Consider the following 21,602-nt stretch of genomic DNA (forward strand, 5'->3'; position numbering starts at 1 on the left):
TGATTTACTGATGGGGGGTCAGATGTGTAAAGTTTTCCCTGAATCTGTCAGCCAGCAAGTTTGCTATATCTCCTTTATATATGTGGTGTCCTTGACCACCAGTTCTAAACAGATCTGGGTGCTTCCTCTGAGGTTGCGGACATATGTGAAGAAGGCCTTATGACTGTCTTTAGTAGATGTGGCCAATTTGGACTCGAAGTTTGCTTTGGAGGATTTCACTAATGCTATTATTTGTTTGTTCAGGCTAAGGAGACACTGCTTCCAACTAAGCACCTGCTCCTTCTTGGTCATGGACAGCATTTTTTTTCCACTTGTTACACAGTTTATTTATTGCAGATGTCCACCAGACAGGTTTACTCTTCCTTGCGGAGGATGATTTAGTCCTGTTGGGTACTCCTGATTCCATGCATCTATATAAATGCTCGTGTAGTACTTTGGTGCAATTTTGGATATTGGTGCCAGTTCCTATAGAGGGGAGAGGGAGCTGTGAAGCTGTTTATACCATCCCTCAGGAGGCTATAATCAGCTTTGAAGAAGTTTTTCTGTCTGATCCTAGCTACAGAGGGGGTTGGGGGAGATGGTGCCTTCGAAAGTGACCACTTTATGGTTGGATCTTATCAGGGAGGATGATACTAAAGGAATCAGCTGTAAATTGATATTAAGTAGGAGACAGTGAAGTAATTCTAGGATGAAGATGGTTACAAATTCTAAAGGAGTACTCAGGAGGTCTAGGTAATAGGGATACACAGACAGTAGTGGAGAGGGGTAGATGACAGGTAGTTAGAGACTGTGTAGTAGTAGTTGCATTACGGACAGTTATATAAAAGAGTGGTGAGAGTTAACTAACGGTTTGGAGATTATCCAGGAAAAGGTTTGTATCTGAAACATAACCATTTGCAAGAAAGGAAAAGATCAAAATGGTGGTTACCACTTGAGCAGTACAGTATAAACTTTCTGGATTTATGGTAGGTTTGTTTAAGTTTTACCAAGTAAATAAATACTAGACCAGTACAGGCAATGCAGTCATAAAACAGAATGATGTGAATAAGACAGGACACAAGTTTAACTTCTGAGGTCTAGGCGAGACTGCAGCTAATCTTACAGAGACTACTACACAGAACATTGATGACCAAGTCCTTGCTAAGGTAAAATAAAATGCAAAGGTAAGTGAAATGTCTAGTACAGCACCTAAGTACTGTACATAATTTATGAAAACAATGTTATTGCATACTGACATCTTCATCTGACGTAGAGCACAGCAGAAAGGGTTGTAGTGCCTGCTAAAAAACAATACAGCACTGCTTTTGCTCACATAAAGAATGACGTGGAAATCAAACAGCCAGTCTTCAAGTATGGAAAAACCTGCTTGCAGTTCTGTAGTTTGTGGTTACTTGTATGGCAGCATCACACATATACATGATAACGAACAGGTTGCCACAGAGCTCAGGCAATTAGTTTGCATACACTGAAGAGCAGCATTCCCTGAACAGAACCCTGTGCTATTCTTTTGTTGATTATATATCCTGTGGAAAGTTATCAAAGTACCTGACAGTATTACTCTGCATACTGAGCTTAGACAACCTATTAATGTATACTGAATGCCTTTGAGAAGTCAAAGAAAATGTTTGCCAGTAATTTCTTCAACAACTTTTGTAAGAGTCAGTACTGCTGTAGTAACTGAGAAGCCTGCGTATTAACCATGTTATGAAGTTTTTCACATATTACACTCCTCTATGTGAAGTACAATCCATTCCACGTGCATAACTGCTATTTTTAGAATGTCGGCCCACTGCAATTACAGCAAAAAAAGCTCTCTTATGAAGAATTCAGAATAGAAATCTCCCATGAATTAGTCTGAAAACCAGTTCACTCAATAAAAGTCTCATACAAGCAGATGGAATGGGAAAGAGTTCACATTTGATGCTGTCTTCAAGTACAGATCATTTCATCATAGCCAATAATCGATCAAATGAAGATACTCAACAGGAATTGAAGCTCTCATGCAGTGGTTCCTTTTGAGAAAATGTATGGCCTACATCCAGGAAAAAACTGTGTTAAGGCAGACCAAACTCAGTGCATTTCCCAGACAAAATGCAAAGAAAGGGGCCTTGTGACACTCACTAGGAAGGACATGGGGTTTGGCACACTGTATCAGACCCCATCCTATCAGAAAAGAGCACTTCAATGGTGAAGAGCAGAAACAGAAGCAAGAATGAAGCCACTAAAGTGACTCATCTCTAAGTCATTAGCAAAGGGGTTTTTTTTTTCACAGAAAGTGAGCACTGATGTCCTTCTCTCCAATAGTGTGTGTGTGGGGGGGGGATAATGCTGTCTGGACTGCCTCATCTTAAATTAATCTCTTATGGCTCATTAAAATCTTGTAAAGGAGATACTGATGAAGGTACAGTCATGTTTGGAGCTTAACATAACTAGATATTTTTATAAACATCTATTAAATCACAACTAAAATTGTGGCACAGGTACACATACATTAAAATAAAAAGAAAACAAACCACAGTAACTTTTTCATGCACTATATGTTAGCTTTTTTAACATTAATTTACTCAGATGTTACATAAATTGTTCGATGCCTTCCCTTCCCTTAAATCTCATTCATCCTCTTGACCATTACTTTGCATGTATTGTTTCTACAGATTCCATTTACTTTTATGTAATTTGCAGTTTCCTTTTTCTAGGGATCCCACCTTCAGTTCTTTTATCAGTTACAGTATTAAGTACTTCAACTATAGTTGGATTAGATTTAGATTTCCGTTTCTACTAACTGCTTTTTTGGCAACCAGCAGAATTAAACTTGGTAAGGCCTTACTACTTTTAGACAGTTCAGAGACTATGTCACAGTTAACTGTACATGTACGAGTATGTTCACTGCTGCAACAATATCACTTGGGACTTCTGCCACAGAAGGCTCAGTGTCTGGACTAACTTCCACAGCTTTACAACATTCTCAGGTATGATACGTGGACATCTTCCAGACAAGATATCAGCATGCATGTGGTTAAAAAACAACAAACAAACTGAACTTATTGAAGTCCAGCTCACCTTTAACAAGACACATTTATCACTTAACAGCCCTCTATAGGATCCTGCATTTGTCCCCTGAACACATATATAAATTCCTCAGGGTATTCATTGAGCTACCCTTAACAGAAACACCTTTGCATTGAGGGATATCAGTTATCTTTGGATTAACCAGTATATCTACACCTCAAAAGACAGGTATAGCCAAAGACTCATGGACCTAATAAATGACAATTCCCTGGAACAAATAGTTAACCAGCCCATGAAGGGGCAGAACATTCTGGACCCAGTCCTTGCCAACAAAATTCCCAAATGTACCATGCCTATAGTATCCCCTCTTCTCTGGTAAACTCAGATCACAAACTACCAATATTCTTCTTTAAAGTTGCAAATTCCAACTATAAATACAATTCTGAATGTAAGGGCTTTTAAACATATATAAGTACTTAAATTTTATGCTGCACTTGTTAAGCTTAAGTGCAGTCTCACAAACCACCACGTAGCTACATCTGCCACTTGTGCAACTGAGCTCTACTCTCACACACATCAATGTATCCAGCAGTCTCCACTAGAACTAAACGTAACGGTAAATTTATATATTTATTTACTTCATACTTATTAACTATTTGTTCATTGGGTAAATGGACTGTTCTACTGACCGTTTTCAGCCATGACTTGAGCTCAAAGAGCAGAAGATACATTGTAGTCTTTCAATCAAAATTATTATATACAAAATGAGTAAATAGCAAAATTCAGAACATAGTAAGACTGAATTCAGATAGGGTAACATTAAAAGATCCAGTCAGAGTGCATTAAGGGAAAAAATAAACACAAAATACAAGCTAAAGCATGCTTAAAATACAGTGCAATCATACATACAATACATGAAATCCTTTATACATGTGAAATACATGTGTAGAAGATGCAACATTAAGAAATTAAAAATATTTATTAAATGTATTCGATCATTCATGACACGGGATCGCAAGTTACCCAACTATCATCATGGTAGCAGCAGCAGGTAGATTCAGTAAACAGATGTTTTTAAGTGTATCTCTGAAGCTTTTAATGGTTTCTACATTTTTTTTGGTGTACCAATACATATAAGCTCTTCAACAAAGAATAAACTCCTTTAGCAAACTGAAAGTTAACCACATTAAAGACACTATCAAAAAGGTCAGCAAGGAACTAAAAACTACCATTTGGAAGGTCAAGCAGAAACAAATTAAAACTAGCATCTAAAGCCAAGGATAGGATAACTGCAAATCCTTCTTTAGTTACATTAAAAAATTGAGAAACACAGCAATGCTATAAACTAAACATAAATGGCATTTTTCATGCTGCCCCTAAAGATAGAGTTAACTTACATACTTAGAGTGATTTATTGCTAACGCTACCCAGGAACAGTCACTAAAATTCAAAAAATTAAATTCCTTATGATTTTCATTAAGCAAATGTTGACTGTGCTATCAAAAATCTAAAAACACCTCTTACATGAGCCAACACAATTTCAATGGATGCCTAATAAACAGCAAAAATGCCTCAGCTGTGCCATTCTGTACTTTACCTTAAACCTATCCACAGAGTGGCAAAACACTGTTGTACTGCCCCTCTCTCCCCTCCAGATGTAAAAACATCTACAACAAGAACTAATTCTTAAAAAAAAAACAATGCTGTACAGAGAAAAAAATTAAACTAACTGCAAACAAAAAATTTGGTACTGTGATGTGTGGTAAACTCTCCTAGTCTACAATTTATAGTACAGTTAGTACCCCAACTTGAAACAGACTTGGTCAACAGGAAAGTATGATTGTGTAAGCCGCACTTAACCATAACAGATGTTTGAATTCCTCACTGTTGCAGTGGTCTTTTGGCTTTAAGGGTTGTACCCTACCAAGATAACAACAACCTGCCAGCTTCACAAAGCTCTGGCTCCTTCCCACACCTTCACTCTCTCAGCCTAGTGGAGGGAAATCAACTGTTAGAGTGAAGAAAACTTCAGAACTTTCTTGTCTATAAAGAGAGAAAGAGCTTACTCATCCTGAACCTCTAAAGATATAACAGCAAACAAAAACTTTATACCCTTACAACAAACTACATACAAAATTAGTGGGATGTCATATGGGTGTGGCTAACACTGCAGTAAGGAATCTGACAAACCTACACAACTGTACTATGTTATTCATTCTCACTGCTGCAATGGCTTTTTGGCTATATGGGCTGCTTACCAAAGCCTATCCAACATGGGAGGAGGAAGGCTCCACAAGCCCCTGGAGAATGGTCCCCGTAAAGCCAGTTCTGCGCCAGAAAAAGGAATCCAATTTATAATATTTTGTAAAAGTATGAACAGAGGAACAAAGCTGCTGCCTCTAGATTGCTTGTAGAGTTCACCGCCTTTCCAATATGCCATTGCAAATGCCAAGGCTATAGTAGAATGTGCCTTGATACTGCCTGGAACTGATATGCCACAGTAAATATAACAAAAGGCAGTAGCGGAGGACAACCACTTTGAAACGGTCTGTTTTGACACAGGTTGCTTCTTCTTTGTCCCATCATAAGTAGTAAACAGCTGATCAGCTTTTCTAAAGGACTTGGTTCTTTCCGGATAGTACCTGAGCTGCCTATGCACATCAAGAGCATATAAAATCCTTTTTCCATGGTTCTGAGGATCTGAATAGTAGACAGTAAGACTGATGATCTGATTAAAAGTAAACTCAAATAACTTTGGGCAAAAATGAGGGATTTGTCCTTAATGAGACCCCGACTCTTTGGAAGGCCAGCAAGGGTACACCTACCATAACAGTTTTTAATTCAGACAGTTTTCTTGCAGATGTCAAAGCAAAAAGGAGCACAGTCTGCCATGTAATCAACCTTAAATTCCATATGATGAGTTGGTTCAAAGGGAAACAAGGTTAACTTTTCAAGCACAAAGTTAAGATCCCAGAAAACAGCCACCTGTTTTCCAGGAGGCCTAAGATTTAACCCCCCCCCCCCCCCAGAAATGAAGTAGTTTCACTAAAAAACAGAGAAGAAAGGGGAGGATCCATAAGTAGACATGCTGAAATGGCCACATGACTACCTTGCCAGAGGAGTAAGACAGGTCAGCGGAAAGTAACTCTCACAAATATTTCAAAAAAAGTGGTACACAATACGTGATGGAACCCTGGTTATTGGCTAGGTACCAAATAGAAAATCTTTTCCATTTGCCAATACAAGATTTCCTAGTAGCAGGCTTTCTTGCCTCCTTTAGTACCTGCTGCACTTCCACAAACTCATAAAATACTAAAACAAACCAAAAAACAAACCAAAAACTGAATCCAAAAAGAAGCAGAAACGATCCAAGCAGAAGCCAGTTGATACACGGACTGTTTATTAATTGTAAGCGCTTTCGGTCGAGGTAATACCCCAACCTTCTTCAGACATACACAATTTTACAACCCTAATGCCTTCTTTAAATATATATCCCTTAATTGGATGATACCTCCTAATTAAATAGTAATTAAGCCATTAATTATATTAAAACTTTAAAAATATCACAAGAAAGCTGCAATTTTCCCACATAAACTATTAATACGAATATATATATACACATAAATTAACTATATATTAAATCTTTACACCTTACACATTAAAAGCCACCTGATGTTAAACACACAAAAATTTAACTTGTATAACTGAGGAGAAAATGGAAGACCTGGATTTAAGAGACATTTTCTGTCTGCGCCAATGCAATTCCTTTTTGACAAAGCCCAAAACTGGAATATGAAACTCCAGGGGATGAAGATACTGGGCCCATATGTTTTCTTACAAGCCACTGAAATTTTTCCATGTGTAATTTGGTGAACAAATCATGAGAATCATGGAAGTCAACAACCCTAGAATCTTGACACATTCTCTTTCAGAAGTCTAAGAATGTCTGGAGAAGCTCAGGAAATTTCCATATAAAAAATCCACCTTCTGTGTAAGAAAAGCCTTTTGCTGAGAACTGTCTAGAAGATACCCCAGAAACACAATCCTTTGTGATGGGCTCAGGGAGGATTTTTGTACATTAATTCAGAATCCCAAACTGGTGAGAAGAGAAGAGAAGAAACCCATGTTAAAGACTCCTGACATCTGGAAAAATATTCGGCAAAGGTAAGTAGTTTGTTTAAATAAGGAAATTTGTGAATGTTCTGCAGCTTTGCAATGAGATAGACACTTTGTAAACACCCTTGGGTCTGTAGATAACCCAAGGGAAATGCAGAGAACTGATAATATGATCCATATAATGAGAATATGGGAAATTCCTTGAAGTCTGCAGCTCTAGGGATACGATGATAAGTATCCCTTAGGTTGAATGTTACCATGACATTTGAAGGAGGAATGAGAAAACTTTGGTACTTTCACATACAGACTGAGAAAGGAAAGCTCTAGAAATTGTCTCCATGAAAGCTCTTTCTTTGGTACCAGAAACATTCTGGAATAGAATCCTTTACCCCTTTGATCTAAAGGCACTAATTTAATGACTCCTAGGATGAGTAAATGTTGAACAACCTAAGGAAAAAACTTTTGTTTAGTTCAAGGATGGGGAGGAATTTCTCTGAAGAGAGTTATTTGTATCCAAGTCTACATAAAACTCCCATGGAATCAATTTCAGCACCCAGAGTCTGAAAAGGAAAGTTATGTATTTACCATAATAATAGTAGATCTGTGTTGTCGTCTTCTATCAGTCTCAGCAAATGGGTATATTAGGTCCACATGGATTAGAGGTTGGCAACTAAATTTTGGTTCCAAGGATCAAGCTGTTCCCCTCTCCCATAAGGCACTGCAGCACTACTGTCCTCAGATTGAGTTTGCCCACAGATGCATGATTATAAACCATAAACAAAAAATGCTGCTACTAAACAGAACACAATAAATATATAAAGCAATCAAAAAGAAGTACAATCAAAAAAGACTCCAGGAAGAGCAGTAGGAGCAATAAAACCCTGACAATTATGATGGGGAATAGAGAGCGGGAATGTAGAGACAGGGATGAAGAAGAGACAGGGATGAAGACAACATAGATCTATTGTTATGGTTAGCACATAGCTTTAATATCCGATATATTTTCTGTCTTCAACAGATGGAATAGAGTCCTCAGCTAGAATAACCCTAGGAGGAATTATAGAAGAATATTCTGGAGAATAGTGAAACAAAAAGAAGCTTGCAATCTTGATTGCAGCTCAAGCTTGTAATGAGAGACAAATATATGAACTGTAGATGATCTAGCTGCTGCATAAATCACATAAATGGGTACAAAATTAATAAAGGCTGATGAGACTGCAACCACTCTAGTGAAATATGCCTTTGATTTAGAGGGCAGTGACAATCCAAACAAACTTCAATGCCAAGAACAAGCCTTAAAATATTAAATACTTCTTTAAAAAAATAAAAATTACATTAGATAGATTGTATGTTACATTTGGTGTCTGTCTTTAAGCTTTAAAAAGTTTTTATTTTTAACTAAGAAGATTGATTAATAGCTTGATTGTTGGTTGATTTTTATTGTCTGGTTGTGGTTTAAATAATGTGAATGTTTGTTTTAATACATTCTGATGAAGTCCTGTGTTGGACGAAGGCTCTTAATATTAAAAATAATTTTAATTTCTCCTTCATGAGTTATGTCTGTATTGGGTGATTTTTTGTTTGTTGGCAGTGACAATCCCTTACCCCTGTTAAAAAAGGTAATACAATCTTGACAGCTACCTGAACAGGGTAACCTTCGACACACCAGAACACAACTAGGTCTTAAAAAAGGAGATAGACAGCTGATCACTTTTTCTAAAGTGCTTTTTATGGTGCAAATAAAAACAAAGTTGATACAGGACATCCAAAGAATGAAGCATTCACCCTTGTTTGAAAAGCTTGGAAATAACACCAGTGGGAGTACTGTCTAGTTAAGTCTCTAACAATACCTACAAAATGAAGGCTAGACTAGTCCCAAGGGAAACTATCATGTAAGCCACTGTCGTTAATTTTTCATAAAGATAAAGCCTGTAATTCTGAAATCCTCCTGACTGATGTCATTGCCACCAAAAAATATTTTTCAAGACAAAAATTTGGATATGCCAAAGCTTCAGGTTCAAAGGTTACCTTGGTAAGACTCTGTATAGTGGCATGGGATCACTCAACAAGGGTCATACAAGCAAGGTACTTAAGAGGGCTTTTGAAAACCTCAAGGGAGCAATGCAAGCATGCTGCTCTCCCACATGAAAATTAGACATGGCAGCTAATTGCACTTTAATCATAGAATAACTAGACCTAAATGGAAGAGACAAACCAGGAAATTCAATATTGATGGCAAATATGCCAATGACAGATCACCCCTCTGCCCCCATCAGTAAATCAGGACATCCCCACCACCTGCCCCCCTTCCCCTTATCTCTAGGAAGCAAGTCATCACTGCCCTTTCAAAAGCAAAAAATACGGGTCTATATTCGAACATCGAATATTTAACAGTTTGAATCACTAAAGGTCGACCTTTAGTGATCAAACTGTTAAAACATCGAATGTTCAGAAAAAAAATAAAAACAACAAAAAAAAAACTAAACGGTGTAAGCAGGGGTGCAAGCCCACCTGCACCCCCACATCCCCTGCTACTTAAATACACAAACTCCGAGACCGCACTACATTGAAGTAAATGGAAATCTCCCCTTATGGCGATTTCCGTTTACTCGTTCGAAGTTCTGCAGTTTCGCTATTCTCGTGTCGACAATGTCAAATTCAACATTGTCCGCTTTCGAGAATTTAATATAGACCCAAAATTACAGCCTCCATGGGAACCAATAACATAACATTTTGCATCCTACATGAACTCAAGCATGAACTTACAACACTATTAGCACCCTATCTAGTCAAAGACTGAGTATCGGCTTCATCCCAGCTGAGTGGAGGACAGCCACTGTCATCCCTTTGCACAAAGGTGGAGCATCCACCAAACCAGGAAATTACAGACCCATCAACCTAACTAGCCTGATCTGCAAGGCCATGGAATGGATTATCATGGACCTCAATAACAAGGACATTGGCAACCTCGAAACAGTCGATCCCACACAGTTTGGTTTTGTCAAGGGGAGGTCACGCCTGTTAAATTGGGTCTATGTCAAATAAACTAACATTTAAATGTCGAACATCATATGGTCGAGACCATATGATCGACATTTCAAGTGTTCGAAGATTGACTTTAACAGCGCCATACGGTGCAGAATGGGAGAATTTCCCTTTTCTGAATTGAAGTGCGGTCTCGGAGTTGGTATATTTAAGTAGGGGGTGTGTGTGGGGTGCAGGGGGGCTTGACCTCTGCTTGCACCGTTTAGGTATGTTTTAGTTTTTTTTTATTTTTTTTTATTATATATTCGAACTTTCGAATGTCGACCATATGGTCTCGAACATATGGTATTCAACATTTCCAAAGTTCTAATATATAACACAGACCCGTTAAATTTGGCTGACTTCTTTGAGATAGTCGCCAAAGTCATGGACGAGGAGAAGGCAGTGCACACAGCCTACCTTGACCTGGCCAAAGCCTTCCATACTACTCTCCACTTGGGTATAATAGATAAACTCTCTCAACTAGGCATCAATCTGTATGTTACCATATGGGTAGCAAATTGGCTAACTGATGGAACCCACCTAATAAAAATAGGGGAAGCCACCTCAAACAGTAGACCCATAATGAGTGGTGTACCCCAGGGATCGGTCTTGGGGCCTCTGTTATTTGGGATATACTTTTCTGTGGTGCAGGCAAAAATCAGTGGGCTATGGCTGACCAGGTTTGCTGATGACTGCAAGCTGGGTACGGTCATCTATTTCCCCTAGTGGTGTGGACATTCTCCAAGAGGGTCTCACTCAAATAAATGACTGGTGTCAGAAACATGGTCTCAAACTGAATGCCAAAAAATGCATCATCATTATCCCCTTTGGGGAGAGTGATGTCGCCACAAATTATCACATTAATAACAAGGTCCTAGGCATGTAATCAGACGTAAGGGACTTGGGCATCCAGGTCAATAGCAAACTGACTTGGACTTGGGCACCCAGGTCAATAGCAAACTGACTTTTGACCAACATATCGCCTCCGTTGTACGGAACGTTTTCTATATGGTCCACCTCATTAGTAAGGGTATCTCATCCAGGGACAAAGAGGTCATAATATCCCTGGATTCTTTTATTATAAGACCCATTACTGAGTACAATGCTCCTTTCAGTACATACCTCACAAACCACATGCAGCAGCTGGAGAGATCACAGAGGTTCCTCACCAGGAGAATCCAGGGCCCCAAACATCTATCATACACAGATAGGCGAAAGGCCCTACACCCCTCTACATACTGTCATACAGACTCCTCAGATGTGACCTTTGTCTGGCATACAAAGCAATCCCAGACCCTGCCTTGATGGGATTGCTGCATATCCGCAAGTCGAGCTCCACTCGAGTAACCCGCACTCTTGACCTCAACTGATTTGTTGGCAGAACAGATTTGTGTCCCAAAGACTCCCCCTTCTGTGGAACAGACTCCCTCTCCATGTCAAGCAGAGTACCTCACTAACCCTTTTAAAGTGCAACCTGGATAACTGGATGGGGAACAGAAAATACACCCCTGGGTTTCCACCTGTGTCCCTGCTGGACAGGGGCAGTGGGTGTTGACTTGTCGAAACCTGGGCTAAATTCTTGGCTAGGCTTGAAAGGGCCTCAGGGCCAATAGTCTAGTAACTTCCTATGATCCTATGACAATGACTTTTGAGCGGCTGGATCCAAGAGTATGCAGGTCACCCACTCTACTGAATGGGAGGGAGAATCTTCTCAAATGCCTTGAATGCCAAGATTGATCAGTTGGGCCTAAATGGGTTTGAAAACCCTGAAAGAAGTAGCCCCAGGATGCCACCCCACTAGGATCCGAAGCAGATGCAAGTGCTGAGCTGTTGAGAGCAGAGTCCTAAAGAGGGAGGTGAGGCTCTGAAACCTCAGAGTCAACCCCAACCCCAGAACCTCAATACTAACTACATAGCTTCAGGACCCATCCACTTCTGAAGTGGTCAGAGAAACTGTCAGAGCTGATGGCACTCAGTTGTTAGCTCTAGCAGGGGAACCACGCAGGACACACTAGGATCCAAAGTCACTGGATCTGACAATCAGACCAGAGGAGGAGAAATAACCATGGGAGTGGAAGGGCAAAGTCTCACCACCCCTTGATTGAGGTTAGTGAGAACATTCCCTAACTGTATTTGAGTCTGCATGATGGTGTTCATCATCTTGACCAGATATACTTCAGATAAACACCATGATGACCTAAAGAAAGAAGCCACCAAAGGCAGTCTGGAGGATTTGTGCCCTGGCCTACCTGCTGAGAGGGCAGATGACCGATCTTGGGTGGACACTGTCCTAGTGAAAACACTGGATCAGGCACATCCAGCGCAGCTGGGGTTTGGATCCAAACATGATCCAATCTCAGAGCTGTAGTAGAAACTAATGGATCCAAAGCCTTCAAAACCTGATCTTTGTACCAAAACCAGATCCAGAGACCTCTTCTGGCTTTCCTCATTCCTATCCTGAAAAGGATCTCTATTCCTGTCCATTTCCTTGAGTTTTTCATTCTTAGTCTTCTCAACCACCTTTTTAGAAGAAGGAAACCTTGAAACAGAAGGAGCAGATTCTCCTGCTCAGGTAGAGAGAAGGGCCTTCAACACTAACCTCGAACAGCAATCTGATAGAATCCTAAGAATAAAGGATGAACAGAATTTGCAATAGAGCCCAAGTTTGTGTCTAGATCTAGGGATGTGACTGCCTCCCTTTACTCAGTCCTCATTAGGCCAGTCATTGAAAATAATGCCCCTTTTGGCATGTATCTGTCAAGACACATGCAACAACTGGGATGCCCACACAGATACTTTACTAAAAGGATACAAGGCTTAAACATGGCTTAACATGAACCGACTCAAAGCCCTGCCACTATGCTTGGTGTCCTACAGAGTGCTAAGAGGTGACTTGTGTTTGGAAAAAAGGCATTCTCTGACCCATTACTGATGGATTTACTGCACCATCAGCAAGTCAAATCACACAAGAAATACTCAATCTAGGGATCTAAACCTCTTCTGCAACATCAACAGAACAGTTTGGAGGGACAGGTATATTTTACAGCGGATACTGTTGCTGTGGGACATACTCCCCATCCATGTAAAGCAAAGTTCATTCCTGTCCATTTTCAATCACAAATCAGATCTATGAATGAGAAACAGAAAATTTACGCACAACTGCCCCTTGTACTACTAATGAACAGCTGCAGCTCCTAAATGATTTATCCCATGCATGAGTCCCTTCATATTATCTATGGTACGATCCCAGTTATTCTCTTTAGGAGTAATATATAATTATCGACCATGGGATGGGTAAGGCCAGTCTACAACCCAATGGGATAGGTTATTTTGAGCACAAAAAGGGAAAAAGGTTAGGCTTACAATGACCCACAAAGGCAGCTAGCCTAGTACTTACCTATGAAACAAGTAGTTAACACATTTGTTGTGTGGATCTTGTGCTGGAATCCTATGTCTACAGGCCACACATTTTTAAAACCTGAAGCCTTATCTGCCATTTTGAAAAGCAGAATATCACACATACAGAGCAAGAAAACAAGAAGGAAAGTGCTCACCATCAAGTGAAAGGCCTAAACAAACCAAGCAGACACAGAAGTCTAGAAGAAAAAAAAACAGCATCTGTATACCAAAACACAACATAAAAAAACGCAATTAATAAACCTAACACTACTAACTACAAAAACTTAAAGAATTTTTGTTTTGTTTTGTTAGGATAACCTGTCCTAAAGTTTAGAAGAGAAGAGGTAAAACAATGACAAAAAGTTGTCCAAAGAATGGAGAAGTTCACTTATCTGCAATAAACAGCTGAGCCCTGGAGAATGCTTCTGTTGTTTAGTGTGGAAAACAAAATCTGAGGGCAGTGGTGCATTAACAAAAAGGGAAGGAGCTTCAGCCTTACAACTGAAATTTAGCTGCTGGCCTCAGATCCTTACGGATCTAACATACCCATCTGTTGAGATGGAAGGAAAAGACAACATCAAATAAAAACAGGAATGTAGACAGCTGGTTTCAGGGACAGATTCCGGAAGATAAGGACAGGAGGGAAGGGTGTGGGACATAAAATGCTGGCAACGTCATTCTGAAGTATTAGACTTTCCCTTTTTTGGAAAAGATCCTTGTTTCTTGTTGTCCCCTCCTGTCATTTTTTTTCCGTGCCTTGTTTACCTTGGGTTGTTAGGGATTGCTTGTTTTGTTTTTTTTTTTAAAGGAAAAGATAGTTTTGGAGATTTGTAAAAATCTTAGATACCCCCTAATTAACTTCCCTCTCATTAAATTATTTGAGAACCTGAGTAACAAAAGGGCAAATAAAACCTCCTCATCTGATGCAGAATTCAAAAATGTCAGTCTTTACTTCATCAGCAAACTTTTGTTTACATACTCAGGCATATCGCTTCAAAATTGCAGAAAAAGTGGTGGCCCTAGTATCTGCACAATCATGCACACACTTCAAACCATGTTAAAGTACTTGAAAAAGACTCACGATAGGAACTATCCTCTGAAGAAAGTGAAGAGGAGTCTTCCCTCAAACAGTCTGCAGAAAAAATGTCCATATTTGTGCTTTGTAGTTAAGAACTCTATAAACTAAAGTGAAGAGAAAATGATCTTCCCAAATCCGACCAATACCTTGCCTTCGTTATCCACCACCTGGCAAAGAGGTAGATATAGCAGCTGGATGTGATGTAGATGAGAAAAAACGTTAAGTCTGATGCACTTTATACAATCTAACCATCTTTTTTGGGGACTGAAGGCTGAAAGTCAGGATTATTATAGGCAGCATTACATATCCTTCAAGGCAGGCAAAATGGAACAGATGGGTGTAGAATTAGGTATATCAACTTATAACATATTGTATCATAATATCTCCTCAATTCAGGGGGATCATCCACCAATTCCTATAAAAATACCTCATTCATCCTGAAAACAGTCTTGAGAGAAAGACAATTTCCCCCAAGGAGGTGGAGAGGAAGAAGCTTCTTCAGAATCAGAGTTAAGGCTTGGGAAAAGAAGTCTTGTCTCTATGTCAGAATCCTTGGTCATGTTTTCCTTAGAAATTTCTTTAATGAGATTGCCCTCAGGTATGGATTTTTGAGCACCACCATTAGACAGCCTGTAAAAATTGCTTGGCTAAGGAAAGAAAAGTATTTTCAGACAACATGTCTTCAAATGAACAATATCTACCCTTCTGTATTTTAATTCACAGGTTAACACCCTGGCAGAAGACTGACTCTGAGGTGGCATTTCAGCCCTGTCAAAAGGTCTCTTTCGCCATCTACCATGAGAAGTATTCTGTAGAATGTCTCCCCAACCCAAGGAAGATGGCTCTCCCATGCCCAAATTGGACAGTGGACCACCTGAACAGGATGTGGGTGATTGCTGATCCATACTGGCTGAAAGGACTACATCAGAGGAATCTGTTGAAGCACTGCAGTGATCTAAGGAAATACAGGTTCACTCACTAATGGCTGAGGCACTGTCAAAGTGTGTGGTGGTGGCAAGTGCTGTTTACTGTGTTGTTTCTTCTTTCTAGGAACAGTGCGACTGGAGTAAGTACTCATGCTGCACCCAAGGAAGAAGTCTGAAAGCTGGTAAGCAGGGCCGGAAGAAGATGGATGGAAGACAAGTTGTCAAATAAATGTTCACAAAGAGCACGTGCTTATAACTCCCTACAAAATCCCCCCTCCTTTTTTTTGCAAAAATATAAGTACAGCACAAAAAATCCTGTCAGAAATAAATCACCACTACCCAATGTGCCCTGACAGAAAAAAATAACACCACAGTGTGCACAAGCACTAACAATTTTACATTTTCTACCCATTTAAAACACTTTGCAATCCTTAAATTCAGTCAACTAAAGTAGAAGTTCACAAAAGCAGTACATCTTTCACATAAAATAGCCTCTAAATCCATAAAATATGACCTTAGTTAAAACATAGGTCTCTAAAAGCAAATTTCTGATGATATGAAAAAATACAGTTTCATAAAGGTGAATTTTTTTCCATAAAAAGACAAGAATTTCTGTGTGGAAGCTTTTCCCTGCTGGGACTTACTTTCCAGAAATGAAGTTTGCAGACTGATTATTGCTCCTATGGAACCTCAGAGCAGTTTTATCTTGCGACGGCAGGAAAGTACTGAAGTTTAATTCACTCTGACCAATTTCCCCTTCAATGACCTAACCAATAAGAAGGTGTGGGAGGGAGCCAGAGCTTTGTGAAGCTGGCCGCTTGTATCCTAAAGCAGGATACAACCCATATAACCAAAGGCTACTGCAACAATGAGAATGATGAACATCCTTGATATCTGGGTCAACAACTTACTCTCCTTCTATTATCGTGTACCAACAATAGTCAGGAGATCCTTTACATAGTGAAACTAATTTCTAAAGGCATCCCGACCAAGTCAGAAGTTATCATTCCTCTATACTCAGCTCCAATTAGACTATTTATAAGTACAATACCCCCTTTATTATGTATGTAGGCAGACATATGTTGCACCTAGAAAGGCCTCAAAGTTCAGAAGTATAACAACCATTGATCTGTTAGCTAAAAAGACAAGTTTGAAGCCCTCTATATTCCGTCTATTACAGGTGCCTATGGAGATCTAGGTCGTGCACTGTCCTACTTGGTCTCGTGTTCCTAGAAGAAAATTCCACATACAAAGGATCTAACCCTCCACCAATATGTAAAATGAAACATACTGGAGGGCAAATTTATTACCCAACAGCTACCCCATATCTCTGGGGAAAACTGCCTTTATATGTTAAACAGAGTGACACCTTCATATCTTTCAAAAAGAGTTTTGATAATTGGGAGGATATCAACAAATTTATCTTTGGATTGACATGCTTTGCTCACCTGGAAGCAGAAGGTACAACCTAAGGGTGAGTATTGGCAACGGGACAATTATCTTTTGAGTTACTTGCCTCCTATGACTTCCCCAGTGGGCTGATAATGCATTAAAATGTCTACTGCAACAAGAAAGAAATGGGCGTCTGATCAGACTGGGGTGGGGAGTGAAAACTCTGGAAGATGAGCCAGACACGAGGCCTGCTGCTGCAGAAGTCCCAAGTGCTATCACTACTACTACTACTAATACTACTAGTGAGCAATAGAATGAACATCTCTTTACCCCCCCAGCAGAAGTGCCCACAAGAGGTCTATGGTAGAAGAAATGCACCAAGACAAACAAATGAGTTTTTTTTTACCAGTAACATATAAAAATGCAGGGTAAGACAGAGTCCATTTGACATGAGCAGACCACAGGAATAAAATGAGGAAAATAGTACCCAGATTTTTGGATTCTTCCTCTGTCAGGAAAATCACACAACTCTTAACACAAGATAACCAAGCCCCTACAAAATGTCTGAAAATCACTGCCATGAGTGCCATTAACAGCCAGGACAGTCTAAACAGAGTCTGTTGTCTGAAAATGCCTCAAAGAAGACAATACAAAAGTGAAGGATAAAGACCAGCTTCTTATTTTATTTCCATGTGAGCAGGGAGATATACCAAACATGCAATATATTGAGAAAGAAATATTTATACCAAACCCAAGTCAGCAAACCCCATTTTACCTCTGTTTCCTGATATGATAGCTCACCAGTGTACCAGTAATCAAGTAGCCTCAATCCCCACCACTGGCAACAGTGGGGGGCGTACACTGAGAGGGTGACAAGGTACACACACAGTATTTCCAGATGCAGCGTCCTGCATCAAGTGCAATCTTCCTTAAGAACACAGAGACCACAGTCAGCCTGGGTCTGGTTTCTTCCTCTTTCTCCAGATCCCCAGTAAAACTCCCCACTGGCACAGCTATAGATATAAGATCTCAGCTGAGGTCCAAGCCAAGACCGCCAGCACACTTTGTCCAACCAGTGCTTTGTGCCCCTGCCCAAGTAGCTGACACACACACTCTTTGAGGTTTGATTTATATACAGATACACACACACCTGGAAAAGGCTGCACAAGTATACTAGCTAAGCCCCCTTTTGCCCAGACTATAAGGTAGTTATCACTGCCACCAAACAACTCTTACCAGCTACTTTAAGACCCTTAAAGGGTACCCAATCTTACTGTGTAATATTAATATTATTATTATTATTGTTGTTATTATTATTATTACTATTATTATTATTAATACAAATGGTAGTCTGACCAAGAGCAAAAGCTATTAGGAGTGGCCCACAGTGTCACAGTATAAATATGCAAGTACCCTCAAAACTTAAATATGTCTCACAAGGATCAGCCACATTGAAATGTTTAAATATATTTAATAAATGATAAAAAACAAGAAAATGCTCAGTATATATTCACAGTGACATCAGAGTTCAAAACCACAGGAAATATTTAAAACATTGCAGGACAATCTCAAATAAATAAAGAAAAACATCTAACTATGCTTCACTACATTCCTGACTGAATCTAAGAGAATTACTATACTCTAGTTAACTTATTTAAGAGCAAGGCAGATGTGGTGAATGGTTCCTCTAGGTGTTGTCAGGTCAAAGACAGAATATAGAATGCTCTCTCTCTCTCTCTCAGAGACTTCTTAAATTAATATCTCAAATCCTACTGCTAGGATAGCTTGCAGAATGACATCATTTCTTGTCCTCAGACTATCTCAGGTGAAACCCCCACTGCTGGAAGCTAGCAGTATTTAGCATCTACCTGTAAAAATACACAGACCATAGATCTTTGGCAGATGCTGGAAGTCATAAAACAACTACCTTCCTTCATGTTTTCAAAACTAGCAATTAGTTTCACCTTAAAGACAATACATAGAGCTCCCTAGTATAGACATTCTGTCTCTAGTTGCCATAAAATAATTTAATTTCAGCTATTTTTCTGAAATTTACTAAACTGAGGTTAATCATCTGTATCCCCGTTTCCACTGTTAAAATATATACATTTAAACAGTTACAATAGTGCATGTACATTTCTGTTCTCTTTCAGTAGGGCACACTGTGGATCCATTTTAAGCACAGGCATTTTGCAAATACCCTTTTCAACACACCTGTACAAACAAGTTTGATATATACATGGCATACAGTTCTAATACATTTGTAACACAAGCATCTTAAACAAATCATTTCAATATTTACCAACGACATATAATTATTTACAAAATTCCAGCTAGCTGGGCTGGCAGTATCTCCTTTCATTACACTGGACACATTTTACAGTTATTGAAATGTACTGTAAAATTTCATACCTTGTATTTGGGATGATTTCCCAGCTGACAGGAGATATGAGCTGAATAGAAAATTTTTCTTGCACTGGATGAATATACCTTTCATCTGAAAACAGAAAAAGACACAGAGTTACATTGCTAAAGAGTTTTCAGCAAAGGACAGTATAAGAATGGGGTCTATGAGATGCATGGACAGATAATCAAGCTAACTTATTCATGGATAACATTGTAATGCCATACAACTTATTATGTAGGTGCTTATTATATTCCCACATCTTCATCTTAAAAAGTGGTTCACCACTGTATGAACCTTTAGCTGTAGCTGCAGCTCCTGGACACATCCTCTACAAAGCAGCTCCCCTTCAAAGGGGATGTTCTTCACTGATCTGAAATGCTTTGGATTGGGAGATCAAAAAGGACATCTTCAATGATTCAGCATCAGTTCTTCCTGCACAGCATCAAAAGCAGAAGGCCTGAAAGGAGTGCAATGGCAAAGAAGCCACTTAACTCCCAATCTACCTGTAGGTGAAGTCAATGGAGAAGATGAACAGATGGCACAGTGGTGCAGCAGGTAGCGTTGTCGCCACACAGCAAGAGGCTCCCCATTTCAATTCTCGGCTGGGGTGCCTTCTGTATGGAATCTGCATGTCTTCCCTGCGTCTGTGTGGGTTTTCTCTGGGCACTCCGGTTTCCTCCCACATTAAAAAGACATGTGTCTGGAGCATTTCTCCTAGGGCCTCCACTGAAAATTGGCTCGTTCCAAGTCAGACTTTCCCGGTAAACAAATGTTAAATAAAATAAATGAAATGCTATTCCAGAAGCCCTAGAAGACTAAGCATCAAGTAACCATTTAAAAAGAAATAACTAAGTTCTACAGTATAACTTAATTTATAAAGTAACCCCCCACAGTGGGTATATATTTGGATTTATCCTTGCTACCTCTCCAACTCAGCACTTTTTCTCCTCAAACTTCACAAATACAGTGCTGCACATGTCCCATGAATATGTACACTGTGACATTGTGAAACACTGTGACAGGCTGCCTAGTCCCTAGATGTGCCAATTTGCCAAAACTACTAAGCCAGCACATCTGCAACTCAAGAAAAGTGAAAATTTGACACCTACCTTGTTTACAAGGATATCTACATACATAACAATCAGATTACAGGGAACTCACAAGAGCAGTCACTGGAAAAGGAGCTTTCCAGACAGACAGAGAGACAGCAGCATGATATCTGTGTCACGTACAGGTGGTTCCCTCTCACATAACCTGACATTTAAGAATTATATATCTGATGTTAGATAATTAGGGGCCTGCCTTAGTGGATCAACTGACAGAACAAATCAGTGGGAAAGGGTAAGATGAGCTGAGGGACAGTTAGACTTTGGCCCAAAATACTGAGAAACTAAAGGGGGCTTGACTCTTGGAACCATGGGCCAAACAAGAATGCATACTGAAGATGGCAAAAGAAGATATGTGGTGGTTGGAACGATGGTTAAGGTGTTTACCTTGCAAACACAAGGTTTAAGATTTGATTCTTGCCTTTGAGAAGCATGGCTAGGCTTGAAAACTCCCTCTGAGGTTATTACCACAGAAATTACAAAGACTTGGAGAGGTACAGAACAGGCAGCTAACTAGCTTTCCCAAAAAAGAAAGGTGATACTACTTTGAACTTTTCTGCTGTGTTCCATCTGACTGCATTTTTAGTTTGATCAGGGACCATAGTCATTCTGCAATACTATTTCCACAGGCAGAACTACTTCTAAAAGATCTTCTTTTCTTTTGGCTGTTCCTGTTAGGGGTCACCATCGTGGTGCATCTGTCTGCATTCATTCCTGTCCTCTGCATATTGCTCTGTCACACCAACCGCCTGCATGTCCTCTCACACCACATCCATAAACCTTATCTTAGGCCTTCCTCTTTACCTCTTACCTGGCAGCTCCATCCTTACCATCCTTTTCCCAATACACCCAGCTTCCCTCCTTAGCACATGTCCAAACCAATGCAATCTCACCTCTCTGACTTTGTCACCAAACCGTCTAATCTGAGCTGACGCTCTAATATACCGATTCCCAATCCTATCCATCCTTGTCACACCCAATGCAAATCTTAACATCTTTTAACTCTGCCACTTCCATCTCTGACTCCTGCCTTTTTGTCAATGTCACCGTCTCCAACCCATATAACATAGCTGGTCTCACTACCCTCTAGTAGGCCTTCCCTTTCACTCTTACTGGTACCAGTCTGTCACAGATCACTCCTG

The 21,602-nt window shown here is 39.7% G+C and overlaps 1 protein-coding gene across 1 annotated transcript in view; it reads right to left on the bottom strand.

Moving 5' to 3' along the window:
* Positions 1 to 21,602, bottom strand: part of CPSF1 (cleavage and polyadenylation specific factor 1) — a 2,236,766-nt gene that overhangs the window by 391,855 nt on the left and 1,823,309 nt on the right. Inside the window, exon 29 of the mRNA XM_044069873.1 lies at positions 19,360 to 19,444. Coding sequence (XP_043925808.1) covers positions 19,360 to 19,444 — 85 coding nt within the window. The remainder of the gene's footprint in view (positions 1 to 19,359; positions 19,445 to 21,602) is intronic.

Source organism: Protopterus annectens, chromosome 4.part0 (genome assembly GCF_019279795.1).
Source record: "Protopterus annectens isolate FY-2018-M chromosome 4.part0, PAN1.0, whole genome shotgun sequence".
NCBI lineage: Eukaryota > Metazoa > Chordata > Ceratodontiformes > Protopteridae > Protopterus > Protopterus annectens.